The 25,074-nt window shown below is 40.9% G+C and overlaps 1 protein-coding gene across 1 annotated transcript in view; it reads right to left on the bottom strand.

Moving 5' to 3' along the window:
* Positions 1 to 7,680: 7,680 nt before the first annotated feature.
* INPP5B (inositol polyphosphate-5-phosphatase B) overlaps positions 7,681 to 25,074 on the bottom strand; it is a 60,688-nt gene continuing 43,294 nt past the window's right edge. The window contains exons 9-19 of the mRNA XM_018559608.1: positions 24,826 to 24,937; positions 23,082 to 23,191; positions 21,439 to 21,574; positions 19,531 to 19,641; positions 18,293 to 18,458; positions 15,631 to 15,866; positions 15,421 to 15,534; positions 13,990 to 14,074; positions 12,662 to 12,789; positions 11,548 to 11,659; positions 7,681 to 8,147 (exon numbers count right to left, since the gene is read on the bottom strand). Coding sequence (XP_018415110.1) covers positions 8,026 to 8,147; positions 11,548 to 11,659; positions 12,662 to 12,789; positions 13,990 to 14,074; positions 15,421 to 15,534; positions 15,631 to 15,866; positions 18,293 to 18,458; positions 19,531 to 19,641; positions 21,439 to 21,574; positions 23,082 to 23,191; positions 24,826 to 24,937 — 1,432 coding nt within the window. The 3' untranslated portion in view covers positions 7,681 to 8,025. The remainder of the gene's footprint in view (positions 8,148 to 11,547; positions 11,660 to 12,661; positions 12,790 to 13,989; positions 14,075 to 15,420; positions 15,535 to 15,630; positions 15,867 to 18,292; positions 18,459 to 19,530; positions 19,642 to 21,438; positions 21,575 to 23,081; positions 23,192 to 24,825; positions 24,938 to 25,074) is intronic.

The following is a 25,074-nucleotide window of genomic DNA, read 5'->3' as shown; positions in this document are numbered from 1 at the left end:
CATAGTGTGCGGTTGGGTGTGGTGCAAAGAAAGTGTTTTAAAAGTGCTAAAGACAGAAATATCAATGATGACATTTTATTGTGCTTGTCTAAAATGGTAACGTACCACTCTATACATAATAACAAAGTATAAAACAATGATACATAGTTACATAGTTAAATAGTATTTGAGGTTGAATAAAGACATTAGTCCATCAAGTCCAACCTATTAGGATCTCATTCTAGGAGTACCCGTACCCCTGTATATTACGGTCCCTTAAGAAATCGTCCAAAAGTTTCTTGAACAATTCCACATTATTTGCTGAAATCACCGCCTGTGGCAGTGAGTTCCAGACCCTAACTGATCTTACTGTGAAGAACCCCTTTCGCTCCTTGTGCTGGAATTTTTTGTCCACCAATTTTAGGTGATGGCCTCTAGTTTTTGTAACGGAGTTAATTTTAAACAGTTTATCGCTAATGTTGCTACCACCATTAAACATTTTGTACATGGAAATCATATCCCCCCTTAATCTCCTCACCTCTAATGTGAACATGTTTAAATTTAGTAGCCTTGTCTCGTAGCTCTGGTCCTCCATACCCCTAATTAGTTTGGTTGCCCTTCGCTGGACTTTTTCCAACTCAAGGACATCTTTTCTTAGTACTGGTGACCAGAACTGGACCGCGTACTCCAGATGAGGTCAAACCAATGATCTATAAAGTGGCAAAATTATAGACTTGTCCCTGCAATACATCCCCTTTTAAATACAATGATGATGACGTTCTGGGATACAATGATCCCAGAACGTCACACAATGCACCACAGGCAGTTACCGCAAAGTAGGACCACAATTTATATACATCTCATTGGCCTCAAACAAGGTCCATTCTTGTGTGTATAGATAAAGGTCACAGCAGATAATGCCCGGCGGTGTCTTTCACCTCGACACATTTCGCCTCTAAGGGCTTCCTCAGGAGAAGAACATTTAGATTATACAAATAAAAAAGACCACCAATGCCATATGCAGGAGCAGTACAGTATTCCACAGAAGGAATACTTCCCGGGGTGTTTGCCACTGGAAGAGAAGGCCAGGATAAAAAGGTAATCCCTTTCCCTGTTGATCCAGCGGCCTGTCCACTCACGTGCAGCAACCTGTCTTTTTTATTTGTATAATCTGAACTCACCCTTTTGTGAATAACCCTGTAAGTGTGACAAAACGCTCAAGACAAAGCATCCCATTCATTTCTATGGCTCCCGTTCCACCTGAGTGTTGTGTTGCAAGCAGAAAATTGCATATTGCTGGAAAAAATACATGAGCTTCTCTTGTTCTCTGGCAGATCACAGAGCTTTTTGCTCCTATAGACTTCAATGGGAAATTTCATGCAACAAAACATGTAACAAAATGCTTGAATCGCTCTTTTCCAGATGTTTCTATTGACCAAAAACCGCTGTAATCTGCCAAAAAGTAGCTCATGTACTTTTTCCAGTGACAGGCGTTTTTCTGCTTGTGACAAAATTGTCAAGTGTGAACAGGGGCCACAGAAATGAATGGGGTTCTTTGTCTTGTGCGTTTTTTTGCACTTACCTTTGAACAACAAAACACCTAGGAGTGAACGGGGCTTAAACAGAGCAGGCTTTTGGGCTCCAGGGGCTCCCCTGACACAGTGGAAACAGTTTGAGTCAATAAAGGTACTTTGTGTCTGCCTTTTGGTAGTATTGTTCATCTAAACACTTCTTGTGACCTGATTGATTTAAATAAACAAGTTAGAGATTAATTTCAGATTAAATACATGCATAGTATTTCAGCGTGCTTAAAGTGTATTCCCACTTTCGCAGCCGAATTGGGATAACACCGTTGTTATATTTGTTGCATGTTCCCATTCACATAACATAAGCTAGAAAACAATTGTGTTTACATATTTCTTGTTTTTTCTCTGTACTGAATATTCCTCTGGAATGAAAGAGGGTGGTGGGGGGGGGTAATATTAACATAATTACCCCTGTCTGTACTCTGCTGGCAGATCTCATTATCAGTTGTAAACCAGATAGGAACTCTATCGTAACAAAGGGTTAAAGAATTTGACCCCTTCATCTGTTGTGGAACTAGCAGTCCTAAAAGGCATTCCAAAGCATGACAGTCACATGCATGACTTTCAGAGTCAGATGCATGATGGGGTTCGTAGTTGCAGAGCCTCAAATCACCTCATCTTGTTGCTCTGGCAGACCTAAGGAATAAAGTGCCCTGGTGCAAGATTTTTTTCTCAGAAGCTTGACCATGCCTCCAACCCTGGTAGTTCTGCTACTGACTCCAAGCTGTAGAAGGACTACAAATCCCAGCAATACATTATACAGCAATAAAGAATGGTATATGAATTTGTTACATACTCTGTACTGCCGCTTTGCTCCGGGGTGCCGGCCTGATGTCTTGGGTGGAGAGTCTCAGCAGGGGCAGATGCGGAGGGTCTCAACAGGGCAAATGTGGAGGATTACAGCAGGGGCAGATGTGGAGGTTTGCAGCAGGGGCAGATGTGGAGGGTCTCACCAGGGGTAGATGTGGAGGATTGCAGCAGGGAAGAGATGCGGAGATTCTTAGCAGGGCAGATGTGAAGGATCTCACCAGGGGCAGATGTGAAGGATCGCAGCAGGGGTTGATGTGCAGCCGACACTGTAAACGGGCACTGCTGTGGTACCCCAGAAGGCTGCAGACAGGTCCCCAGCATCTGGGACCTTACTGCAGCTGTATCTATTTAAGACTTTTAAGTGCCATGCCTCCACCAATGGTGGGGGGGCTGGGACCATATCTCTTTGGGCCATCCTTGGGTCCTGGTGCGGTAAGTCTGCCCCTGGTCAGTTACTCACTATGCCAGCTTTCGGCCCCGAGTGTAATATTGCGATTCTCCTATCATCTTGGATTCAACTAAGAACATAGTTCTGGTGGGCCGGTGCTGTTCCATTAAGGTGTTTCTGCAGCTATACCAGTATAGTGGTGCATGTGTTTTATTTCCTTTCAAACTGGAAATGCCAATGTAAGTATAGATCTTGTTCTTTGGAATCCTTACTGGTTTTCTAGATAGTCAAGCATGCATTTACACTCAAGTATATCAATCCTTGTCAGTTTTCCTGGTTTTCTGTTCTGGTTGTGTGTGGACCCTGCAACCATCTCAATATGGGCTTCATTTGTAAAACTACATATACACAGTTACAACAAAATGTATGTGTTATTTTTTTTTTTCTGGCACATACTGTAAAAAAAAAAAAACATACCACTGCTTCTGTTGGAAGTTGTCCAGAGCTATTCAAAGAGGCTTTGGTTGAACAAAGCTGCTAAGCAGTTCCATGGCTACCACCACATGGAGCCATTCAACCTTATCATGACCTAGCCTGGCCAAGAAAACCCATGTGTACTGTGTTGTGCTGGCTCTGTTCTACCAGGTGACGGACTGGGGTGTGGAAAAAACTAATGTCACTGGTCTTTATTGTACATTGAATAGACCTTTCCAACTAATAGAGTGAAGGTAGAGAACCCCTTTAGAGGGGAGCTCAATGCACACTAATACAAATAGCTGAACTAAAAAAAAAGAAATGAAGATTTGCTGTTATAGGGAAAATGCGGAAATGTTAATTATTTCTAAGCATTAACATAGAAATGTACCTTTGGTCTGGAATTCCTGAAAGATATAAAAGAGCACTTCCTGGTATGTGAGGGTGTCTAGACATTGTTGTGCATACAGCCTCATAGTTGCATATCTGCAGTGCGATATCTGCTGCCTCTTACTACTACTCTCAGGAGATTCAGAGTAAGATTTAGTGATGTCACGGTTGCGCTGCTTACTGCTGTTCTTGCCAAAGGCTCTGACATGAGGAAGCAAAGCCCTGCCTCTTCCAAGATGGCCTCCACAGAGATGCAGTGCAGAGCAAGGCATGGTAAGGCAGGGATTTGGAAAGATCAGTTGCAGGAAGACCACAAGCAATCCTAGCGACTAGTACTTCACCGTCTGTCTGCCTTTTTTTCTTTTGAGCAGAGTTCAGTCCTCTTTAATTTTAATTATGTCCAGCTACTCTTATGAGTCACATACCTTTGCCAAAACCATTGTCACATTCCTTGTGTCGCTTTAGCTTCTAAAGCACTGCTGCATAAGAGATAAGCAGTAGTGTATTTCAGTGACCATTCAGGCAATACAGAAATGTAATCAGGTAGCAGAATGATTCAGTAATGTATTTTTTCCTCTCTTCTTTAGATGTGAATGAAGAAAGAGATTAATCTTTAAGGGCCCAGTTACATCATATCCAGTGCGTTCTGGCGCAGTCCAAGACTGGAACGCACAGGATCGCATAGATCAGGCTGGGCCACGTTCTGGGGCGGGAGGGGGATGTGGTGATGCCATTCATGTCAATCACACCGCAGGCACGCCCCTGCCAGCAGTCCGATCCCCCGCACCGAAACGCGACGTACAGGAGTGCCCTCCATTCCAGTGCATGCAGCATTTTTTCAGATCACATTGCATCGGAATCGAGGGCATTCTTGTACCTCGCTTTCAGATGCAGGCAATCGCACTGCGGGCAGGGGGCATGCCTGCGGTGCCATTGACATGAATGCCACCGCCACACCCCTTCACGCCACCAGAATGCGGTCCGGCCTGATTTATGTGATCCAGTGAGTTCCGGGCTCGGACCGCGCTGGATGTGGTGTGACTGGGCCCTCAACAATTATTCATTTATGAGACTGATTGGAGATGGTTAAAACCTGTGAGGACAAACCTTCCCAACAGGGACATGGTAAGGCTGGGCACACACCTTACAACCATCGCAAGACTTTTGTCTTGCGATGGTTGTAAGGTAATTAAAAAAACGTACGATCTGCCCATCGTGGACAGGCAGATCATACTTGCGATGATCGCAAGCCCGCCCCGCTGAGGGGCGGGCTTTCCGATGACCGCAATGCCGAACAGGCAGTGTGCGCTTGCGCACACCGCCACGTCCGGCTTTTATCTTACAAACATGCTACACACCCGCCGAAAATCGTACGATTCTCGGCGGGTTTTCGAACATGTTTGTAAGATAAAAGTCGTGCGACCTTACAGTAGTAGAGGTCGCACGGCTTCCACACACCTTACGATAATCGTACGATCGCAGGATTTCCCGCGATTATCGTACGATTATCGCAAGGTGTATAGGATCCTTAACTAAAACCTGAAAGAGGTTCTTACCCTTCTCCACTATATCCAAAACAACTAGGGATGGGCTCCTCCCGAACAAAGAAAGAAGCTCCTTCTGCGCCGCCCAATCTGCTGCAGGCAGTGAATGTCCCACCCGCAATTTGACGTAAAGAAAGGGGCAGGACGCAGTGATGTCATTAACCTTTTATGGCAGGCTACATGCCTATATTTGGGAAATTACCTTTACCTAATATGGCAATATAAGTTAAATTACATCATCAAAAGCATTCCAACCCCTTGTTTACATGCAGCCGCAGTGTGGGGAATACCTGGCCCGCAGCTCATTGTGTGGACTTGCCTATGTCACTTCCTTGTTTGGAGAAGTTCAGGTTCGGGCTGAGTTCGGTCCAAACCTGACCTCATCCTTGCACCCAACCTGTTATAAACCAATACAGATGATATGCATTAGGCTACATTCGTGTCTCTGCGTTTTTCATGTAGTGCAGTTGAAGCGTAGATAATATTATATGAATTTTACAAACTGTTCATCCCAATAAAAGTGTGTTTTACTGGACACCAATCTAAAGATGCAGCAAGGATGATTTTCATTGAATACATCACACTAAAATGCAGAGGTGGAAATGTAGCCTGAATACTTAGAAGATTCATATCATATTTGGACACATATCAGAAGCTGCAGCAGCTATTCTGTGAATTAGTTAGAACCGTAACCACTACAAAACCTAAGTCTACACCTGTTTTTTTAGGGAGCATTATCAAAAAGACATGCATAGATTTTTATCGGAGCCACTTGACTTGAGATCAGAACAAAAGCACACAGATGTGGGCATGCACAATACACACAAAACAAAAAAGGTTTTAATAGATTTTTTTTATTAGTGTCTATAACTAAATCGCACAGGTATTTAAAATATATTTATCCATTTGCATTAATACAAAACATTAAATATTAGTTTAAAAAAACCTCACATCTCTGGAGAATAAGTACAAAATAGAAAATATTTGCACATTATTTTAAATTGCAATAAGCAGTTTAAAATTCCTTAAAAATAGAAAAAAAAATACAACAGCTGACTTTTTACATATAATTTTACAGTAGCAATGATCAAGACAAAAATATATTATCTATGCACTGGACAGCATTCAGTCAGTTATATCCAGCATACATAACGAAAGAGAAATTGGCCCATGTGTGATTACACATCGTTTCCAGGAAAGTATAAATATTTAAAGCTAATCTTCAGAAAAAAACTTTTCTCCATTCTTGTTCTCAAAAGGGGAAGCTTAGAACATCTGACATTATTCAAAGCTGAACTCCAGGATACACAAATATAGTCTAAATATAAGAGGCCTGTGCATTCTTACTTTAATCTTGGTGTGCTTTGTGTATTTCTTCCAGATCTGTACACTAATCCAGTGTGAAATGTTGCCTCTGCTGCTCTCTCTCTATTTGTGCAGGGTGACTGGTCTTGTATCCACCCCCCTCCTTTAGTTGTCTGCAGGCAGCCTGTAGTGGGGTGGGTCTGCTGGGTCCCTCTCACAGCTCTGCTATCTGCACAGGCTATGTACATCACAGTGATAATGTCACTGCTACTTATATGGTAATATTTGGGTTTGCAAAGCCATTTGGTGCACACAAAGTGGATGTATATCCTCTGTGGCTATTGAGGTTTAGATATGAATGAAAGTTTGTGCACCCAGAGTTCAACTTTACGCTCACTGTGACTCTTTAGAAAATAAGTTACCATGTTAAAAAACGCGGCTAAAGCTGGTCATACATTATGCAAACTTCCTGAAAAAACAACCGAAATTCGCAGAGTGGGTGCTGCTGTCGGCACCCTTCCCGCCAGCATCCCTTGATTAGCTGATCGAAGGAGCCGGTTGGAAAATCTTCAAACAATTGGTGTTAGCAGCCAATAAGCTGCCAGAACCATTGGTGTATTCTGACAGCAGCTGGTGGCCGCTGTCAGAATACAAAGGAAACAGTGGGGATTGCTCGATCAACACTTGTAAGCGTTGATGGAGGAATCTGTTCTATTTTTTTTGTTCAGCCTGCGGGTTGAATAAAAAAGAATAAAACACTGTATGGCCGGCTTAAAATTTTAAAGAAGGACAGAGACAGCAGTACAAATCCTTGACAGTTTTCAATTTCTGTCTGTGACCCTGTTGGAGGATGTCTCTCACTTACTGTCTGGGTGACTATGTTGACACCTGGACTGCAAGGACAGATCTCAGACAACAATAAAAATTCAATCAAAAATGAATAAAAATGAACTTTTGGTGGTGTTACACTTTTAGACCATCTTGATCCTGGCTTTCCTTTTTAGAACAAACCTGAAATATTTTTTTTTGGAACATAACATGAGAAACGCTGCTGTGTGCATATGATAAACACCAAAGTCTCAAGCCTAGGCACTTTTATAGGAAATCTTCCATATCATAAATGAATGAATAATATCTTCCATATTATGTAAATGAATTATTTGGGCAAACGGAATAAAATATTCACATTTGTTTTAAAAATGTAAAAACCGGTAAATCATTTAAACTGTACCCAGTAGGCCATCTGAGGTATTTTGGGCTAAAAAGGAATGCTTGGCAAAAAAATCCTGGGACCATAGAACATATGATTTATCCACATTAAATGCCATTAAAAGGGTGACACAGTACATTTAAGGCATGGTGGCATTGGTCAAAACATCAATACATCTTTTCTCATTTATAAAAAAATAATAATTTTATAGGCTTATAGCTGTAAAAATATGGAAAAGATGGCTCAACTAGTCAAGATGTAAATCATCAAGAATGGCACAAAACCCTTTAACAGGCACGGCTTCTGAAAGTCTGCTAATACCTGAACAAGGCAGGCAATTCAAGGATCCTCTCTGTGCATGAGAAACTGCTGAACAAATTCCTGGCATTTCCTCTTCTCGGAGTTGCCGACTTTGGGGTGGTCAGGATGAGGTCGGAGTAAAAGATTTCCAAATATACTTGCTGGGAACAAGAAAAAAAAAAAATCAAACCCTGGACAGCGCAAAAGATGGCAATACCCATAAAAACCCACCAATTAAGTAGGCTCTCTAATGTACTGACTTTGTGCTGATTGGCAGTGCTGCTACATATATAACAGCTGGAGCTGCAATGGTCAACCAGAATTAGGGGCACTGTCTTACATTTTACCACACAGCCCTTCATCATATTCACCTATTCAGCTTTTCCTCTTCTTTACACATATAATAGCCTGAAATCTTTGCAGAAAACTAAAAAGGGAGATATTTACCTCTTGCACTGCTGCATTGGCGGGTTGCCGTCGCCAGACGGCATTTTTTTTCTGCTCGCGCGCGCCCCCTAGCGGGCACGCACGGGCAGAAAATACCCGACCAATGCAAACACCCGGTAACAGGTGTTTCACATATAGGCGATCAGCGGCTCCATAACCCGCCGATCGCCTATATGTGCTCGTTCGGGTCCGCCAAAACCCGCCTCCCCCTGACCCCTCACCTTGAATCCCGGGATCCGCTGTCCCATCTGCGGCCCGGGATCGGCTCGGAGGGCGTCAGGAGATCAGCTCCTTGCTGATCTCCGTCCGGGCTGTGAATGCAGAAGTGATGTGTATTACATCACTTCCGCATTCACCTGTCAGTCATCTGGCTGCTATTGCCAGAGAGAAGAAGCTGATAAAGCAGATCTCTGCTTCATCAGCTTCTTTTGGGGTCCACAGGTGACATTAGGGGTCCTAGAGACCCCTAATGTCTCCATAAAGAGGACCTGTCAGTGTGCCTTTGCTATTATATAGGGGGATTGTTATCCCCCTATATAATAGCAATAACAATAAGTGCAAAAAAATAAATATAAATAAAAAAAAATAAAAGTAACACATAAAAAAGTAAAATAAAATAAAAGTCACATATAAAAAAAGGGGAAAAAACCCCCCCAAAATGTTTAACTCCCCCACCCCCACGTTTACGCGCCTATAAACGTAAATACGCGTCCGGTGCCCCAGCGCGCAAAAATTACAATTGCGCTACACATGTTACATATCGCCGCGAACGTCGCAGTGAGAGCAATCATTTTAGGGCCATCAATCACTGATAACACTAAACTGATGAGCGGTAACAGCTTTTAAAGCGTCGCCTATGGCCAATTTTGGGTATTATCGTTTTTTGAGGTTTCGCGCGCGCACGCAATTTTAAGGCTTGACATGTTTAGTGTCTTTTTACCCGACGTGACCCCATCTTTTATATTTTACCAAAAAATTGGGTAATAATAAATGTTTTATCATTTAATATAGGGGAAACTGTTTTTTTTTTTTAAATTTCGGTAATTTTTCCTTAATATAGTAAAAAAATAAAACCCCCAGTGGTGAATAAATACCACCAAAAGAAAGCTCTATCTGTCCCCAAAAAAGGGTATAAAATTCATTTCAGTACAGCGCTGCATGACGGAATAAATGTCAGTTAAAGTACCGCAGCGCTGAATACTGAAAAATGGCCTGGATGGGAAGGGGGTTTAACACCGCGGATGTCAACTGGTTAAGCTTGTAGCCATGCCAGAGAAGTTGTATCAAGGCCTAGAGGTGGAGGTTCTGCCCATGCTTGCTACACTATGAGGGTTATTCACAAAAGGGAAAAAGATCAGAAAAGGAATGATTATTATACAGAATTTACATAGCGGCGCCAACAGTTTGCGCAGCGCTTTACAATATAAGGAAGAAATTACAATCACAATACAATTCAAGACAAGATGGTAAAGAGGGCCCTGCCTGTGATGGCTTACAATCTAAAATGGAGGGGAAAGTGACACATTACATTCTCAAACAATTCTTCCCCACACAGCTACCTCCTCATGTATCACTTCCTCCTCCCTCTTAGATTGTAAGCCCTCACGGGCAGGGCCCTCCATGCCATCTTGTGTTGAATTGTATTGTGATTGTAATGTCTTCCTTATATGGTAAAGCGCTGTGCAAACTGTAGGCGCTATATAAATCCTGTATAATAATAATAATACAAAGACTCACAAGCACTCAGGGCTGCCCAATATCATAGTGCTGCCAACTCAGGGTTTAAATCATGTAGAGAAACTGTGTCGGTCTATAAAATGCAAGAGCCAGTACACATCAATATTTTTGGGCATTCAAGATCCATTAGATGTTGAAATAAGTGTAAAAGAGTACTGAGCCTTGCTTTCCCCAGAAATCTACTCTTTCTATGGAGGATATTGCATCTAGGCAGTGAGGCAGCCAAGATAACTCTCCAAAAGGCCTTTGTGTATGGGCCCTTAGGAGTCTGGGCAACACAAATTAAAAACACTTGCTTTTTTTTCTCCTGAAAAATATATAAATTGCCATGCCATAGCCAGCTGAATACATGCATACCAGAATGGCTAATTCATTAAAAAAGAAATGAGGATATGTTGCATCCAACAATCTCAGTTTCTTTGTATTAGATCATTTACAGCTGGAAACTTACTAGTTCTTATGAGCAACACAGCCATGTTTCTTCCCTCAATACATAATTTTTTTTCAAACTAACTAAATTGCACACAACCAGTAATTAAAATAATGCCATTCTGTGATCTAAATATATTACATATATATTACATATGCCAAATGCCCCCTTAAACTGGTTGTCCCCATTGGAGTGCCCCTTACACTGGTTGTCCCCATCGGAGTACACCCTTACTAGTAGGGCTGCAATAAATGATTATTTTCATAATCGATTGGTTGGTCGATAATTTTTTCGATTAATCGGATGAAAATAATTAAATAAATACCATCCTTAACTTAAAATAAAATACACAAATGCCGTGTTACAAACAAAGTTTACTTCAGAATAAAACTGCATGCACATTTTTTTGCAATCGCACTGTACCGGAACGCACAGTATTGTGATACCGTTTGTTCCAGTGCGGGCGATCACACTGTGGGTGGGAGGCGCGTTTGGGGTGCGATCAAATGGCACTTCAATGCAACTCTCAAAGCAGAATTTGTCAGGCCGAACCCGAAAATGACTTTTTTCCCCACCTTTTATCATTTAAAAAAAAAAAAATAGTATTGTAAGCACATGGCGCCTGAATAGCTTCAGCCAGGGAATGACAGCTGCCAGTGGCAAGATTCCCCAGACGGCAGCTGAATGTAAATACAGCTGGTAGTGGGCAGGTGCAATAGCCAGCCTGCTATTGGCCATTTCAAATTGCAATAGCAAATAGCAGGCTGGCTTTTGTACCCACCCACTGCTTGCTGTGCCCTCCTTCCAGCATAGAGGAGAGAGCTAGAGGATCCAACCAACTGCGGGAGTTCTTGTATAATTGAAAGAAGCTAAGAACTCAAGTAACAGTAACAAAAGTGCAAAAACACAAGACAATTAACACAATTAACTGACAATTAACATCTTACCTAAAATGTTAATATCCAGGTGGTTCTGTAATGAGTTGCTAAGCAGCTCCCGCAAGAACGATATTAGGTAGTTGAAGACATTTTTGTGGTGCAGTGGTAACGAGGAAATAACCTATGTAAAAAGCAAACTATAATATAACTACATATGGTCACAGATTGAGGAAATGCTTTCTCTTGCCTCCCTTGCCCTGCATCCTCCCATTATGGACTTCTCTGCCAATATGCACTGTATTTTTTACAATACTTTGCTTCATACTGTTTATTTCATGCAAATTTGTAGTTCATGATTAATCAGCTTAAACTAGTTGTGGGCATGCTGTACACACCCCAAAAAACTTCATCGAAGTACACAGGGTTTGTGTTGTATACCCTTGCCTTTCTTACCCGCTGCCATTACCCCCCACCCCACGCATTTGCTGGCAATTGACAGTAACTACCTGCATAAATATACAGGTGAAACTCGAATAATTAGAATATCGTGCAAAGTTCATTTATTTCACTACTGCAACTTAAAAGGTGAAACTAATATATGAGATAGACTCATTACATGCAAAGCAAGATAATTCAAGCCGTGATTTGTCATAATTGTGATGATTATGGCTTACAGCTCATGAAAACCCCAAGAACCCCAAATCCACAACCTCAAAAAAGTAGATTATTACATGCAATCAATAAAACAAGGATTGTACATAGAACAATATCGGACCTCTGAAAAGTACAAGCATGCATATGTACTCAGTACTTGGTTTGGGCCCCTTTTGCAGCACTTACTGCAATTACTTTTGCACGATATTCTAATTATTCGAGTTTCACCTGTAGATGCTATTACAGCCACTGCCATCAAAAAAGGACTGACAATGTGCCTATAAATACTGTTCAGATGGGAGGAGAGAGAGAGAAGAAAGAGAGAGAGAGAGGGGGGAGAGAGAGGGGGGGAGAGAGAGGAGAGAGAGAGAAGAGAAGGGAGAGGGGAGAGAGAGAGAGAGAGAAAGAAAGATCGATATCCTATTTATCGTCTTCTTCCCTTTAACTATTGTTTCCCTGCTGATCTTTTATTTCTATTATTTCTAAACCATTATTTTTTTTCATATTAAAAAATGTTGTTCAGCATTACCTCTTTACTGCTGCTGTAATCTCCAGCATACTGCAGACAGGTATCATATAAATTATAACAGACCACAGGCTCAGGAAGACCCTCCAGGAAGAGCAATAGGGCCTCAACAACAGAATGGTTGCTTCCAGCTTAGCAGTATGTTAAGGAAGAAGTGTCTCTGGCATTTTGATTCAAAAGGCATTAATTGTGAGGGAAGAGCTGTACAGTTTTTAAGTGGGGATGGGATAGGCTTTGCTGAAGTTGATGAGCTTTCAAGCATTGCCTAAAAAGGTGAACAACGTAGGAGATAGCTGACAGATTGGGGTAGGAAGTTCCAGAGGAAGGTAGAGGATATGGAGAAGTCCTGGAGGTGAGCATGGGAGGAGGTGACAAGAGTGCTACAGAGCAAGAGGTCATAGGAGAAGCTGAGAAGACGGTTTGGGTGATGCTTTCAGATGACGTTGGGGCAGAGTTGTGGATAGCTTTGTATGTTGATGTTAGTATTCTGAAGAGATATAATTGGAAGAAGGGGGAGATTATAAAATGGGCCAGGGAGGAGATGGCAAACAGAAGGGGCCTGATTACAGAGCCTTGGGGGACCCCTAGAGAAAGAAGAAGAGGAGAGGGGGAGATAGAGTTGTGGGGGACACCAAAGGTGCTCTGAGACAGGTAGGAGGAGAGCCACAAAAGAAATAAAAAACAGTCTTGGATGCCCAGGGAATGGAGTACTGATTAGTGGCCATTGGTTTTAGCAGTTCATAAGTAGTCGTAGTGGAGTGTTGCAGTAAAAAGACAGATTGAATTGGGTCAATAATGTGGTTAACAGTGAAGTGGTGCTTCAGGTGGTTGTAGACTAGGCGTTAGAGAACGTTGGAGGTAAAAGGAAGCAAGGAGATGGGTCTTAAGTCGATCAGACTGGAGGAGTTCAGCAAGGGTTCTTTTTAAGCATGGGGGGTGACAGTACATGTTTTAGAGGGGTTGGGGAGATGCCAGTAGAGATTGAAGTTGTAAGTTATAGAATGTAGAATAGAGCAAGAGGGTAACGGGAGTAGTTGTGAGGAAACAGGGTTCAATGAGTAGGGAGAATAGAAGACTTTATGGCAGGTAGGCTGGGGCTTGCCATTTCACAACATAAGTTCCCTGAAAAATATCAGAATGTGGTATGTGATTCAGCTGGCTACCTCCGCACAAAAACTGAAATATCAGTCTTGCGTGAACTGGTCCATTATCTCAGTACAGTTTGTTACAAGTGATGTTACTATAACACTAACAGAAACCTTGTGCTGTATTCTGCCCTATATTTCAGCGGCAGCATTGTTTAGAGCACATATTGTACATATCAAGGATACGAATAGATTCTGGATATCCTGTGTCCAAACAGTCTCTGATGGCTTCAAATTCTGATCTTAATCCAGGCTGTTGGAACATGTCTTCCTGAAAATTGAACAAACAAATTAACTGTATGATTATATTTTAACATTACCATTTACAACACTCACACATGAAGTAAACATCATCAACATCATAAACCAGTAAAGAGCCAAGTTTAAATGTTACTAAAGTGACCGCAGTCAGAAACAATTCATTATATATATCCTTTATAAAATTATAGATTGACTTTTTATCTTCTAGACCTGCTAAAGTGTATCTTAACCCAAAAAATGTAATATTGTATAGCTTCCCATTTCCTAGAAAAACACTGGGAAGAAGAACAGGTCCCCAGAGAAAACCTTTGGGCAAAAAATAACTGGCCTATATGCAAAAGGAAGAAGCATTCCCTTGGTATTCAAGGAAGGTAGGTTTCGTGTTAAGAATGAGGCTGCCTGGTCCGACAACCAACCTCGCAACGGGATATCCAAAGAAAGTAAGAATCTAACAGAGTAATATCTCAAAGGATAGCCAAAAGACCAGAGACTGGTATAAAACCCAGGGGTTTCAACTCTAGAGTCAGTCTGACCAAAGAAGGTGTTAGGGTGTGTAAAAGGTACCCCTACAAGGTTAGGCAGAGATGAACATAAACCCCAATCGACACCAGAAGAGCAAAAGTCCCAACAACTTTAATACCCAAAGTTGTTTCTGAGGCCTGATAGAGGAACTCTGCAGGACCTGCCTTACCTTAATCCAGAATGCGGTTCTAAGAATCATCTGGCCTGTCCCAGTCCAGTGAAGCATCCAAAGCCATAGAGTGAGGGGCAGGAATCTTAGCCAGACAGCTAAGAACATTCACCTTATTAAGCACAGAACTGAGGAAGGGAGCTAGAGGAACTTCCTCAGGAGGCTGCAAATCAGCCATGGAAGGAGGACCTGTATCCAGAAGCAGGATGAGGCTTCCTCCAGGTGGAATGGCAGGAAAGAGAGCATAAAGCACACACATGCAGCACCTAGTGTATGTTGTTGGCGCATAATCCTGCAGCTTGAATGTGTTAAAAAATAGCTGGGGCAGGAGATTTCAAAAAGCGCCCAGTGGTACAAATGGTGAGGCAGATCCTGGTGCTTCAGCCTGACTTGCCTTACAGGTGACATCAGCATGGAGATACGTTTGATGATAAAGCTTTGATGCACTGTATATAAACAGCTTTACATAGTTACATTATATTTGGGGTTGAATAAAGACATACGTCCATCAAGTCCAACCCATATAGCTTTAGAGTAGTATAAATATAAACACAGTGAACGCTGTCTTATTTGTACATACTGGGAACAAAAATAAAACAAACATTCATTATTTTAAACTTCCAATATTTCCTTGGCATGAGGAAAGAACAGAAGAGAAGTCTGACCTGCTGAGATGCATTCCGATACAAATGGTCAACCATCATATACAGCTCTTTTGGAATATCCAATGTTTTTTCTGCACCAACAAAGTCATCTTTCATTTCAAGAGGCATATGTGCCTGAAGGTGGGAAAATCATACAACAATATGAAACCATTTCACTAAAGTTAACTTATAATAATGTTCAAGCTGTTATAATGGTATCTGTGATCATACCAGTTTATGGATTGTCTCTGGAGACATATCTCTGATAGGCTCTCTCAAGTAGGTCAACATTTGAATGGAGGATCCAAAGCAGCTATGCAGATAGTTTCCAGTCACAGAGAGAAAGAAGTCCTTTCCTCTATCCAAGTGGAGGATTAAAATATCTTCTAATATTTCCTCACTAAAGTTAAGTTGAGCAGCTGACTGGTTATTTACAAACATCTCTAGTTCTATTTGTGCTTCTGATCCTAAAATGAAAGAATACAGATTGGATTTATTATATGTTAGTTTTTATTATATCAAGCATATTCAATAAAAAGGGCAAACAGCAGAGATGATGGGCAAAATGTGCTAACCTATAGTAACATTCAGCTTTTAGTCCCATAGAAGTCTATGGGGCTCGTCTCCCTACATTCCCCTGCGGGAGACAGAGGTAGACGAGCCCCATAGAAGTCTATAGGGGCTCTAATGCACAGGTGAAGCCTCCAGTGAGAGACATCGGGGGTCCAGTTATGACATCAGCACTGTAATATCAACACAAATGATTTTTGGCAATCCAATATAAGCTTTTATGTTGTGACTGCTGCCTATCCGCTGGGCATTTCTTACAACTACCTGGATTCCCTGCATGTGGTTTACTTTCGATTTCAAAGGACTACATATCCCATATGACAATGCTGCCTGCAAGTAGTGATGTCATCGCTTGTGTGGCTTTTTTATGTACTGACTGTGTCTCCTAAAACTCTTCCTCTTCAGCAGAAGGTAGGCTCTGTGAAATTGGTAAAACAGCAGTGCATATTCACAGGACATAGTAAATGTGTGTCACTGCATTAACCACTTGCTGACCGGGGTGTTTATACCCCCTTCCTGGCCAGGCCATTTTTCAGTATTCAGCGCTGCGGTACTTTGACTGACATTTATTTCGTCATGCAACGCTGTACTGAAATTAATTTTATACCATTTTTTTTGGGACAGATAGAGCTTTCTTTTGGTGGTATATAAATCACCACTGGGCTTTTTTTCTTTTTACTGTATAATGAAAAAAGTACCGAAAATTTTGGGGAAAAAAACTGTTTTCCCTACGTTATGTTATAAAACATTTATTACCCAAATTTTTGGCAAAAAAAAAAAAAAGACGGGTTCACGTCAGCTAAATAGACACCAAACATGTCAAGCTTTAAAATTGCGTGTGCGTGCAAAATTTGCAAAAAACTACCATACCAAAAATTGGGCATAGGCGATGCTTTAAAAGCAGTTTAGTGTTATCAGTGATTAATGGCTCTAGAATTATTGCTCCCACTCCAACATTCACGATGATATTCAACATGTACGATTGGCGTTTTCACACGTAGGCGCGCCCGACGCATGTTTGCATGTGGGGACTTTAAAATACATTTTGTGTTTAACTGCTTTTATTTGCGACTTTTAATAAATTTTTTTTTTTTGTAACTTTTTTTTGTAAACCTTTTTTTCCCACTTAATTTGGGCTAGAACTAATGCAAATTCAATGTGGAAATGAATTTATGATGTTGCATTTGACCATAGATACACTAACAGTCAGGGAAAGGATTACATAATCCTAACAGCTACGAAAATATCCAAACAAAAGTTTATTGATTTGCTCTAACACAGTTCAATATCTTTCCATCTACATTTCTAAAACACCCACTTGTATTCTGTCTATTGTTAGCCATCCAGTTCCAGAGTAACAAAAGAATGAGGCCATACATTTGTGAATTTTCACAAATGCTACCTGCAAGCTGAAGGAAAAAAAAATCTAATAGTGTATGGCCAGCTCTAGGCTCAAAGCCCGTGTGTTACATTTCCAAATCAGAGTTTTTCAGACTTAAAACAGCAAATTTAGATCACTTTATAATTTCAAATACAGATTCTAGAAATTGCTGGGTATTATTTGTTTCCATGTACAGCATTAGGGTTCATTCCCAACAGCTGAGCTATCTTGCTGGACATACATTGTTTTGTTTTTGAGTCTGTTCACACTCTTTTGCATTGCAGTGTATTTTTTTTGTACTCACCACATAAACCTTTCCTCTGCATTCACTGAAAGACACAGCAGAGATCTTGGATCTCTACCAATGGGTAATATTGCCCAAAAACAAAAGCACAGCCTAAGCATGGCTCCTGATGGTGGCCAAACCCCTCCCTCCCCCAACACCTAGAGGAAACTCAGTCACAAAAGCAGTACAAGGCAGTACATAGAACAACAAATGATCACAGACAAAACAGCCAGAGGAGTGGCTGCAAAGAGCAAGGGAACTAAGCTCAAAGCTTAGGTCCTTACTCCTGGAAACTAACTCGAAACTAGGCAAAAACCATCAGGGGCTGCTCTTAGGCTGTGCTTTTGTTTTTGTGCCTACTTCTGAAGGCGGCAATATAACCCAATGGTAGAAGTTCAAAATTTCTGCTGTGTCCTTCACTTAAAAGAAGGGAAAAGTCCAGTATGCTTCATTTTGGCAACGACCTGCAGTTTGCCATCTGGTCAGGTTAAAAAAAGCCTTTTAAAAATGCAACACAAGTTAACACAGGCCTTGTGGTGTTTATGTGTCTGTACACATTAGTAAGAGAAATTGTTTATTTCACTGTGAGAAAATGACGCACAAAAGAGACCCTCCTTTAATATTACACAAAGAAACATTATAGGTTATGGGTGTACCTGGTGTTAGGAATCCTTTGCTTGGATTAGCTCGGAGCCACTGTTTACTGTAAGAGGGCTCATCCAGCTTACTTATGAACTCAAACTGACATGCCACTTGTCCATCATTTTGAATAATGAATGTCTGAACCTGTAGCTGCATGTACTTGACATCCTTGAAGTGAAACTAAGAAAGAGACAAAACATAAGCACTTTTAGCTTTCCTAACAAGTACCACACAAACCTGGAGCTTTGTAAAATGCAAAAGACAAAGACACACTTATACAATATTATTTCACAAGTGCCAATGTAATTATGTTTGTACTGTCAATTCAAACTACCCAGACTTAATGTACCGTGTAACAGAGCTTCAAAACACTGTAGTTGTTTTATGCAAGAAGGTTGCAAGAGCAGTTTACCAAATAACCACAATCAAGAGTAGTACAATACAGCTTGGGCAATATATGGAAACAAGGAAGCTCAAACACTACCACATTCTCCTTGCTTACAGGGTAATTTGCAGACTAGAGAGCCTATTGTCCCAAAGCCAAAGTTTTAAGCATCACATGGGTCAGGAGGCGTTCTCCTTCACTGTATGCATAACACAATGCGCAGAGAATTCTAGAGGTGTAGCTGGAAGTACTCAGCTTCTCCTTTTCCATTTAAATAGCATAAGCATACAGTCAGATATACATAGAGAGCATTACTTTTAAAACCCCTTTGTGGGCTCAGAAAAATTACAAGCTCTGTCTGATTACACAGTGTACTAGGTGCTTTGTAACTGGAGTCAAAGTTTAACGCTAACTGATGTTTTAAAGGAGACCATAAATACTTGTTTTTAAGCTCAATCAAAGAACATAGAACCAGAAGAAATTTGGGCATAAATACTATACCTTCCTAGAGAAATTAACAGTTCTGCTTTACTACTCCTTCTCACAATACAAAATCAGCTGACTCAAAAAACATTATACTCCTTGTGTGGCTGATATTTTTTTTCATCAACCATTGGACAGAGGCAGAGTAATTTCAAATCAGATGTCTGCTCCCTCTAGTGGTTATTTTATGAATTACTATATTTAATTAAATAATGGAAATATGGAATAGCAAGGATATAAAAATGTGATTGGTGCACATTATAATGTAAAACACTGCATAAATAACTCAAAATATGTGCTCACTATAAATATACCGTACTTTCTCTTTAAAATGACATGTTCACAGTACAACAGAGTCCAGAATCAATAAGGAAACATCTATACCTCTCTCTGAGAAAGTGTAGCAGAAGGGATGCTGTCATTCTCCATTTTATCCAAAGAGCGGACGATTTCCTCAAATGTTTTTCTATATAACTCTTCATTAACCACTTTTACCTGAAGAGGAAACAGAGTTGTGAATATGGTTAATGGAAGACTTCCTCTTTCACTGACCACAAGCATATCATATTTATTAGAAATGTCTAAAGGTGACTGAATTATATAAACTAGGCTATTTAGAATAATACATTGGATGGTGTAATTCCCTATTGTAATTTAGAAGGATATCAGGATTCACAAAGGAGTTCTGTATTCATACAAAGCCATGGGGAACCCTAACACCTGCAATGACAAATGTCTGCTCTGTGTTCATTGGGAAGTCAGCTTCTACCTCTTTCCCATCTGAATGATATGACTAGATGTCCTTCTGCACCAGTCATAATTACAAGAAATTCGGCATGACCCATGTTACTAGAAGATAGTTTATTTATTAAATATATCATGCCACAGGATATAAGTGTACACCATAAGTTAGCCAGGACATAAGGTAGAATTTGTTTTGAGGGTACCCAGAATACCACATATGTATACAATTCCTTAGGTATTACATATTTTAATGTTTCAGAACAGTAAAACTACAGCTTTTGGTAATTAAAGGAGAACTATGAGGTGAGTGAAAATCACTCATCCTCATAGCTCGAGCCGACGTGTGACAATAAAAAACTATCACACGTCGGCTCAATTGATCGCGAAGTGAGCGAACACATACCGTCGCTTGCTCACTTCTCGATCATCTACCGGCAGAGAGCGGTGACTGTCAGTCACCGCTCCCCACAGGGATTCCCCCCTCCCTGCTCCGATCCTCCAGCGTTGACTGAAGAAATGGACGGGGGAGGGGGGCAGCTACAGCTGACTCTGCCTCTAGATTGACAGCTGGCTCTGCCTCTCATGCATCTGGGTGGAACTCGACAGTAATGTCGGGATCCGTCCTGGCTGTGGCGGTCTCCGTATACCGTGAGATGTAGCTCGCTATATACTGAGCTTTGGGTCACGGGAGGACGTTAGTATATGTCCTCCTGTGACCCTTAAAAGAACTATGGGGAAAAACACTTACCCCATAGTTCTCTTTTAAGAATTGGCAACACCACATGATGTCCAAACCTTAAAAAAAGCAGTTAAGCACTACTACCCCAAAGGGGCAAATAGACTTTCATAAACAGTATTATCCACAGCATTAGGATTGATGAAGTGTTATGTGACACATTAAAGTTAAACTTTAGCCATCTAAAAAAACGGCATGACTTTGTTTTTCAAATAATCTCAATGTTAATTCTTTACCTTCTACTGGCTTCAATTTCTATTTCAAAACTGCTATTGTCAAGTTATCTGGCTGCAAAGAGGTAATACAGTCACTGCTCTGAGGGAAGAGATTCAGGAAACCATGTTCTGCCCACCAAGTAACACCTACTACATGAATTGGATATGTATCCAGAGATAGGTGCGTACCAGAGGCTGCTCTGTTCTATTTCAGAGAAGCTGTGCGCACAGTGGCCACAGACATTCTCCCACAACCCTGCATGAGCTGTCAACAGGGAAAAACTCCGGTAATTTCACATACAAAATCCTTGGAAGCCATAGGTAATAAATACATTTCAGAACATAACGAAGCATAAGTAATATAAATACAACTTCAGTGGATTGGCTACAGATCAGCTGTAAAGCTTCTGCTGTCTGCAAGTACAAGCATGTATTCACAAACCAGCCAGTGCTTGTATGTGCAATCCAATAACGTAAATAGGTCACCAATCCAAAGCAATGAAGGTGGTAAAACAGCTCCAAAGCAGACACTGCTTTCACATACTTACTGAAGGTAGGATACTTCAAAGAGAAGTATTATAAAAAAAAAAACCTTACCCCAATATTAAAAACAGAGCTGACTGGTTTGTGGTCACTTGTTTTTAAGCTCATAACACTTCGATAATCCAGCTGCTTTATATGTTTGCCTTTCCAGAGTATGCGGTCACACCAGGCAGGTGCCCGGCACTTTTCACTGTAGAGACAGAAAAGGAATGAAGATAATGGTATTATTAGGCTGTGCACAATTGCACAAAAGGGCACATTAAAGCTATTGTGATGGTATCGCTCACTACATGCACATGCGCTGCTCATTCTGAAAGGCACCCCAAAGCACCTTACCAATGGATGTTAGTTGCAGTGGGCTGCCAGCAATGGTACATGAACAATTTTTGGTGTGTTTTGTTGCAGTAAGCAGCCTATCAAAATGAATGGGCTGCCTTAAAGGAGAACTATGGAGTTAGGGCTTTTCCCCATAGTTCTCCTAAGGGTAACGGGAGGACACAAACTAGCGTCCTCCAGTCCCTCTAAGCTCAGTATACCGCGAGCTTCTGCTTGCGGTATACTGAGACGCCGCAGCTGAAACGGATCCCGACAATTATATCTGGATCCGCCCAGCTGCGTGGAGGCAGAGCCAGCTGTACCCGCCCCTCCCCCTCCGTCCTGCCAGTCAACGCTGGAGGATCGGAGCGGGGAGGGGGGAATCCAGTCCCTTCCCTGTCACGGCTCTCTGCCGGCACAGGATCGAGAACTGAGCGAACGCCGGTATGTGTTCCCTCACTACCCGATCTACTGAGCCGACCTGTGACAGTTTCATTGTCACAGGTCGGCTAGAACTATGAGGATGAGTGAAAATCACTCACCTCATAGTTCTCCTTTAACACAGTGCACATAATAATGCAACAATGATGTGAGTGGGCCTATTTAAACTAAAACAGTTAGGCCCAAAAAAAACTGTGAATAGTAGTAATCAGTATGAGTAGTGATGTTGATGCAAATCTGTCAGATTCTAATGTTAGAATTGTTATGTTATAAGTACTGAAAGTAGCTCTAAGCTTGTAATAAAAGATAAACAAGTTTGTAAAAAGAGAAAGGCCATGACTTTTATGTTGAAATATTCACATCTAATGTTTTCATTTCCTCTGTGGTTACAGAGATAGGTGATATGGTGCAATCATTTTGAACAAAAGAGTTTTATATAACTGCTACTAAGACTCCTAATAGATGGATTTCTACATGAACGTTACATGTTCCTGACTTGATTTATAAACAAGCATATATTTTCCAGAGAGAAAGATGGATGGCGCTTAAAGTGTATATCGAGCCAAAACTTTTTTATTTCGTTTAGATAGAGTGGGCGAGGATTAGAACTCCAAGGAAGTTTTTACTGCTATCCGGAGCTCCGTTGGAAAGATTTCCCCTCACTTCCTGTCCTGAAAATGTTTTACAAGACAGAAAATAAGGGAAAACACTCTTGAATCAAATCTATAGTTTATTGGCCTGAGTTTAATTAGACAGGGTACAAAACCCATATGACCGATTACATCAATACCAATGGGGGCTTATAGACAGGTGACAATATTCACAATTGAGCAACATAGAGACAAAGGCTTAAAAATAATTAAACAAAAGCATTAGTCTAAAAACTACACTGTATAGATGTGCACAAGGATAACAATACAATTACAGTCTGGCAGATTTACCTTGTATCCCACTCATCAGAACCGGTATCATATTTGTACGTTGGCTGAAAATTTATCTCTCCTTCTGTGAAACCATCATACACTGCTTTTTCCTCCATCTGGTGCTTCAGCTGGGATAACAGATCAGAAGTTAGTTAGATGAGTGTGAAACTGGTGTCCAAGCGGAGCATGGTATACGATACAAAACAAAGATTTGATAATAATGAGATTAGAGATTTATTCATATAATTAAAAATCATTTTATGCCAACCTATCAGAGTTAATAAACTTCCAAAAGTGTAAGTCTTGCCTACACGTAGGCACCACAAGATGTCTTTGGCCACCTTTGCATGCCAGTAAAAGTCTCCTCTGCATCCTTAGAGTTTTCATTTTACTATGCTACTAAGGGCTTTACTTCCTTAATTTGGGGGTAAACCCTGTCCCCCCAGAGCCGAACCCCACATACCACCTACCTGTCAACTGAGAATGACTCACCAAACGTAGTATTGTTATTGGACAAGGTGTCAGCAAGTAGGTGAAGCTTAGCTCAAGGGTTCAGGAATGCTATGCCCAAAGTGAAACTATGACAGGGGTAGAGCTGCAACAACTAATCGATGTAGTCGATTAAAATCGACGATGGAAAACGATTGAGGGGGAACGGCACCCTACTGGCCCATGATCTCGCATCTAAAAGTAAGGGTGCCTTTGTATTCCTCTATAGCTGGTGGTATTCTGCATTGCACTGTATAATTATACAGCACAGTGCAGAATATACCACCAGCTATAGAGGAATACAACAAATCCCGGCAATAATACATTATACAGTGGCGCAATGCACGCAGAATACCACCAGCTATAGAGGTATACAACAAATGCCGGCAATAATACATGATAGTAGGTGTATGTGCTGGGATTTGTTGTATTCCTCTATAGCTGTTGGTATTCTGCGTGCATTGCGTTGCTGTATAATGTATTATTGCTGGCTGGGATTTGTTGTATTCCTCTATAGCTGGTGGTATTCTGCATTGCGCTTTATAATTATACAGTGCAATAATCTACCACCAGCAATAGAGGAATACAACAAATCACAGCCGGCAATAATACATTATACAGCAACGCAATGCACGCAGAATACCAACAGCTATAGAGGAATACAACAAATCACAGCCGGCAATAATACATGATAGTAGGTGTATGTGCTGGGATTTGTTGTATTCCGCTATAGCTGGTGGTATTCTGCATTGCGCTGTATAATGTACTATGGCTGGGATTTGTAGTCCTCTATAGCCGGTGCCATTCTGCATTCATTGCTGTATAATTTTACACTTTCCATTTCACTATATTGCACACCATACTTTTTCTTTTTTTTTTCTTCCACCGCTTCAAGCTAGCTCCCATGATGGATTACAATCTCAATACAAACTAGTAGTCCATCACTGGAGCCATTTTTTTTATCCGATTAATCGAACTTAATAAATCGACTAACTAATCGATTTTGAAAATAATCGTTAGCTGCAGCCCTAGACAGGGTGTACAAAAAAAGTGTTCTGACTAACAAAAGTAAAAGTAGGCCCCTTTTGTTGCCTGCTCTTATACAGGACTTTTAAAGTTTAAAACAGTGGCCAGTTTCACATCTGGGTACACAAACTAATAAAAACATCTTCAAAGCAAAACTGTACTTTTTTCCTTGTTTTCGACTTGTCAAAACAAATATTATTTGCACATTCATTTCTGAAGTAATAAAGTAAAGTGGATCCCCTCATACCTGATCAAACTCATAGATGGATTTATAATCCTTAATTTCAATAAATTTCTTTACTTTCTCCACATCTATATCCCTTAAGCGGTAGTTGAGATCTCCAAGCCATAACACAACACTATAAAATGTAAAACAAAATGTTATTAACATATTATACACACAGACACTAGCAAATAGTACTCATCAGCAGATGATGATGAAGACATGAAAGCCTCCTAAGAGCTTAACCCTTTTACACCAAGGAACCACTAAATA

This window comes from Nanorana parkeri, unplaced genomic scaffold, assembly GCF_000935625.1.
Source record: "Nanorana parkeri isolate BGI_ZX_2015 unplaced genomic scaffold, ASM93562v1 scaffold406, whole genome shotgun sequence".
Classification (NCBI taxonomy): domain Eukaryota; kingdom Metazoa; phylum Chordata; class Amphibia; order Anura; family Dicroglossidae; genus Nanorana; species Nanorana parkeri.
This window is presented reverse-complemented; position numbering and strand designations above follow the sequence as displayed.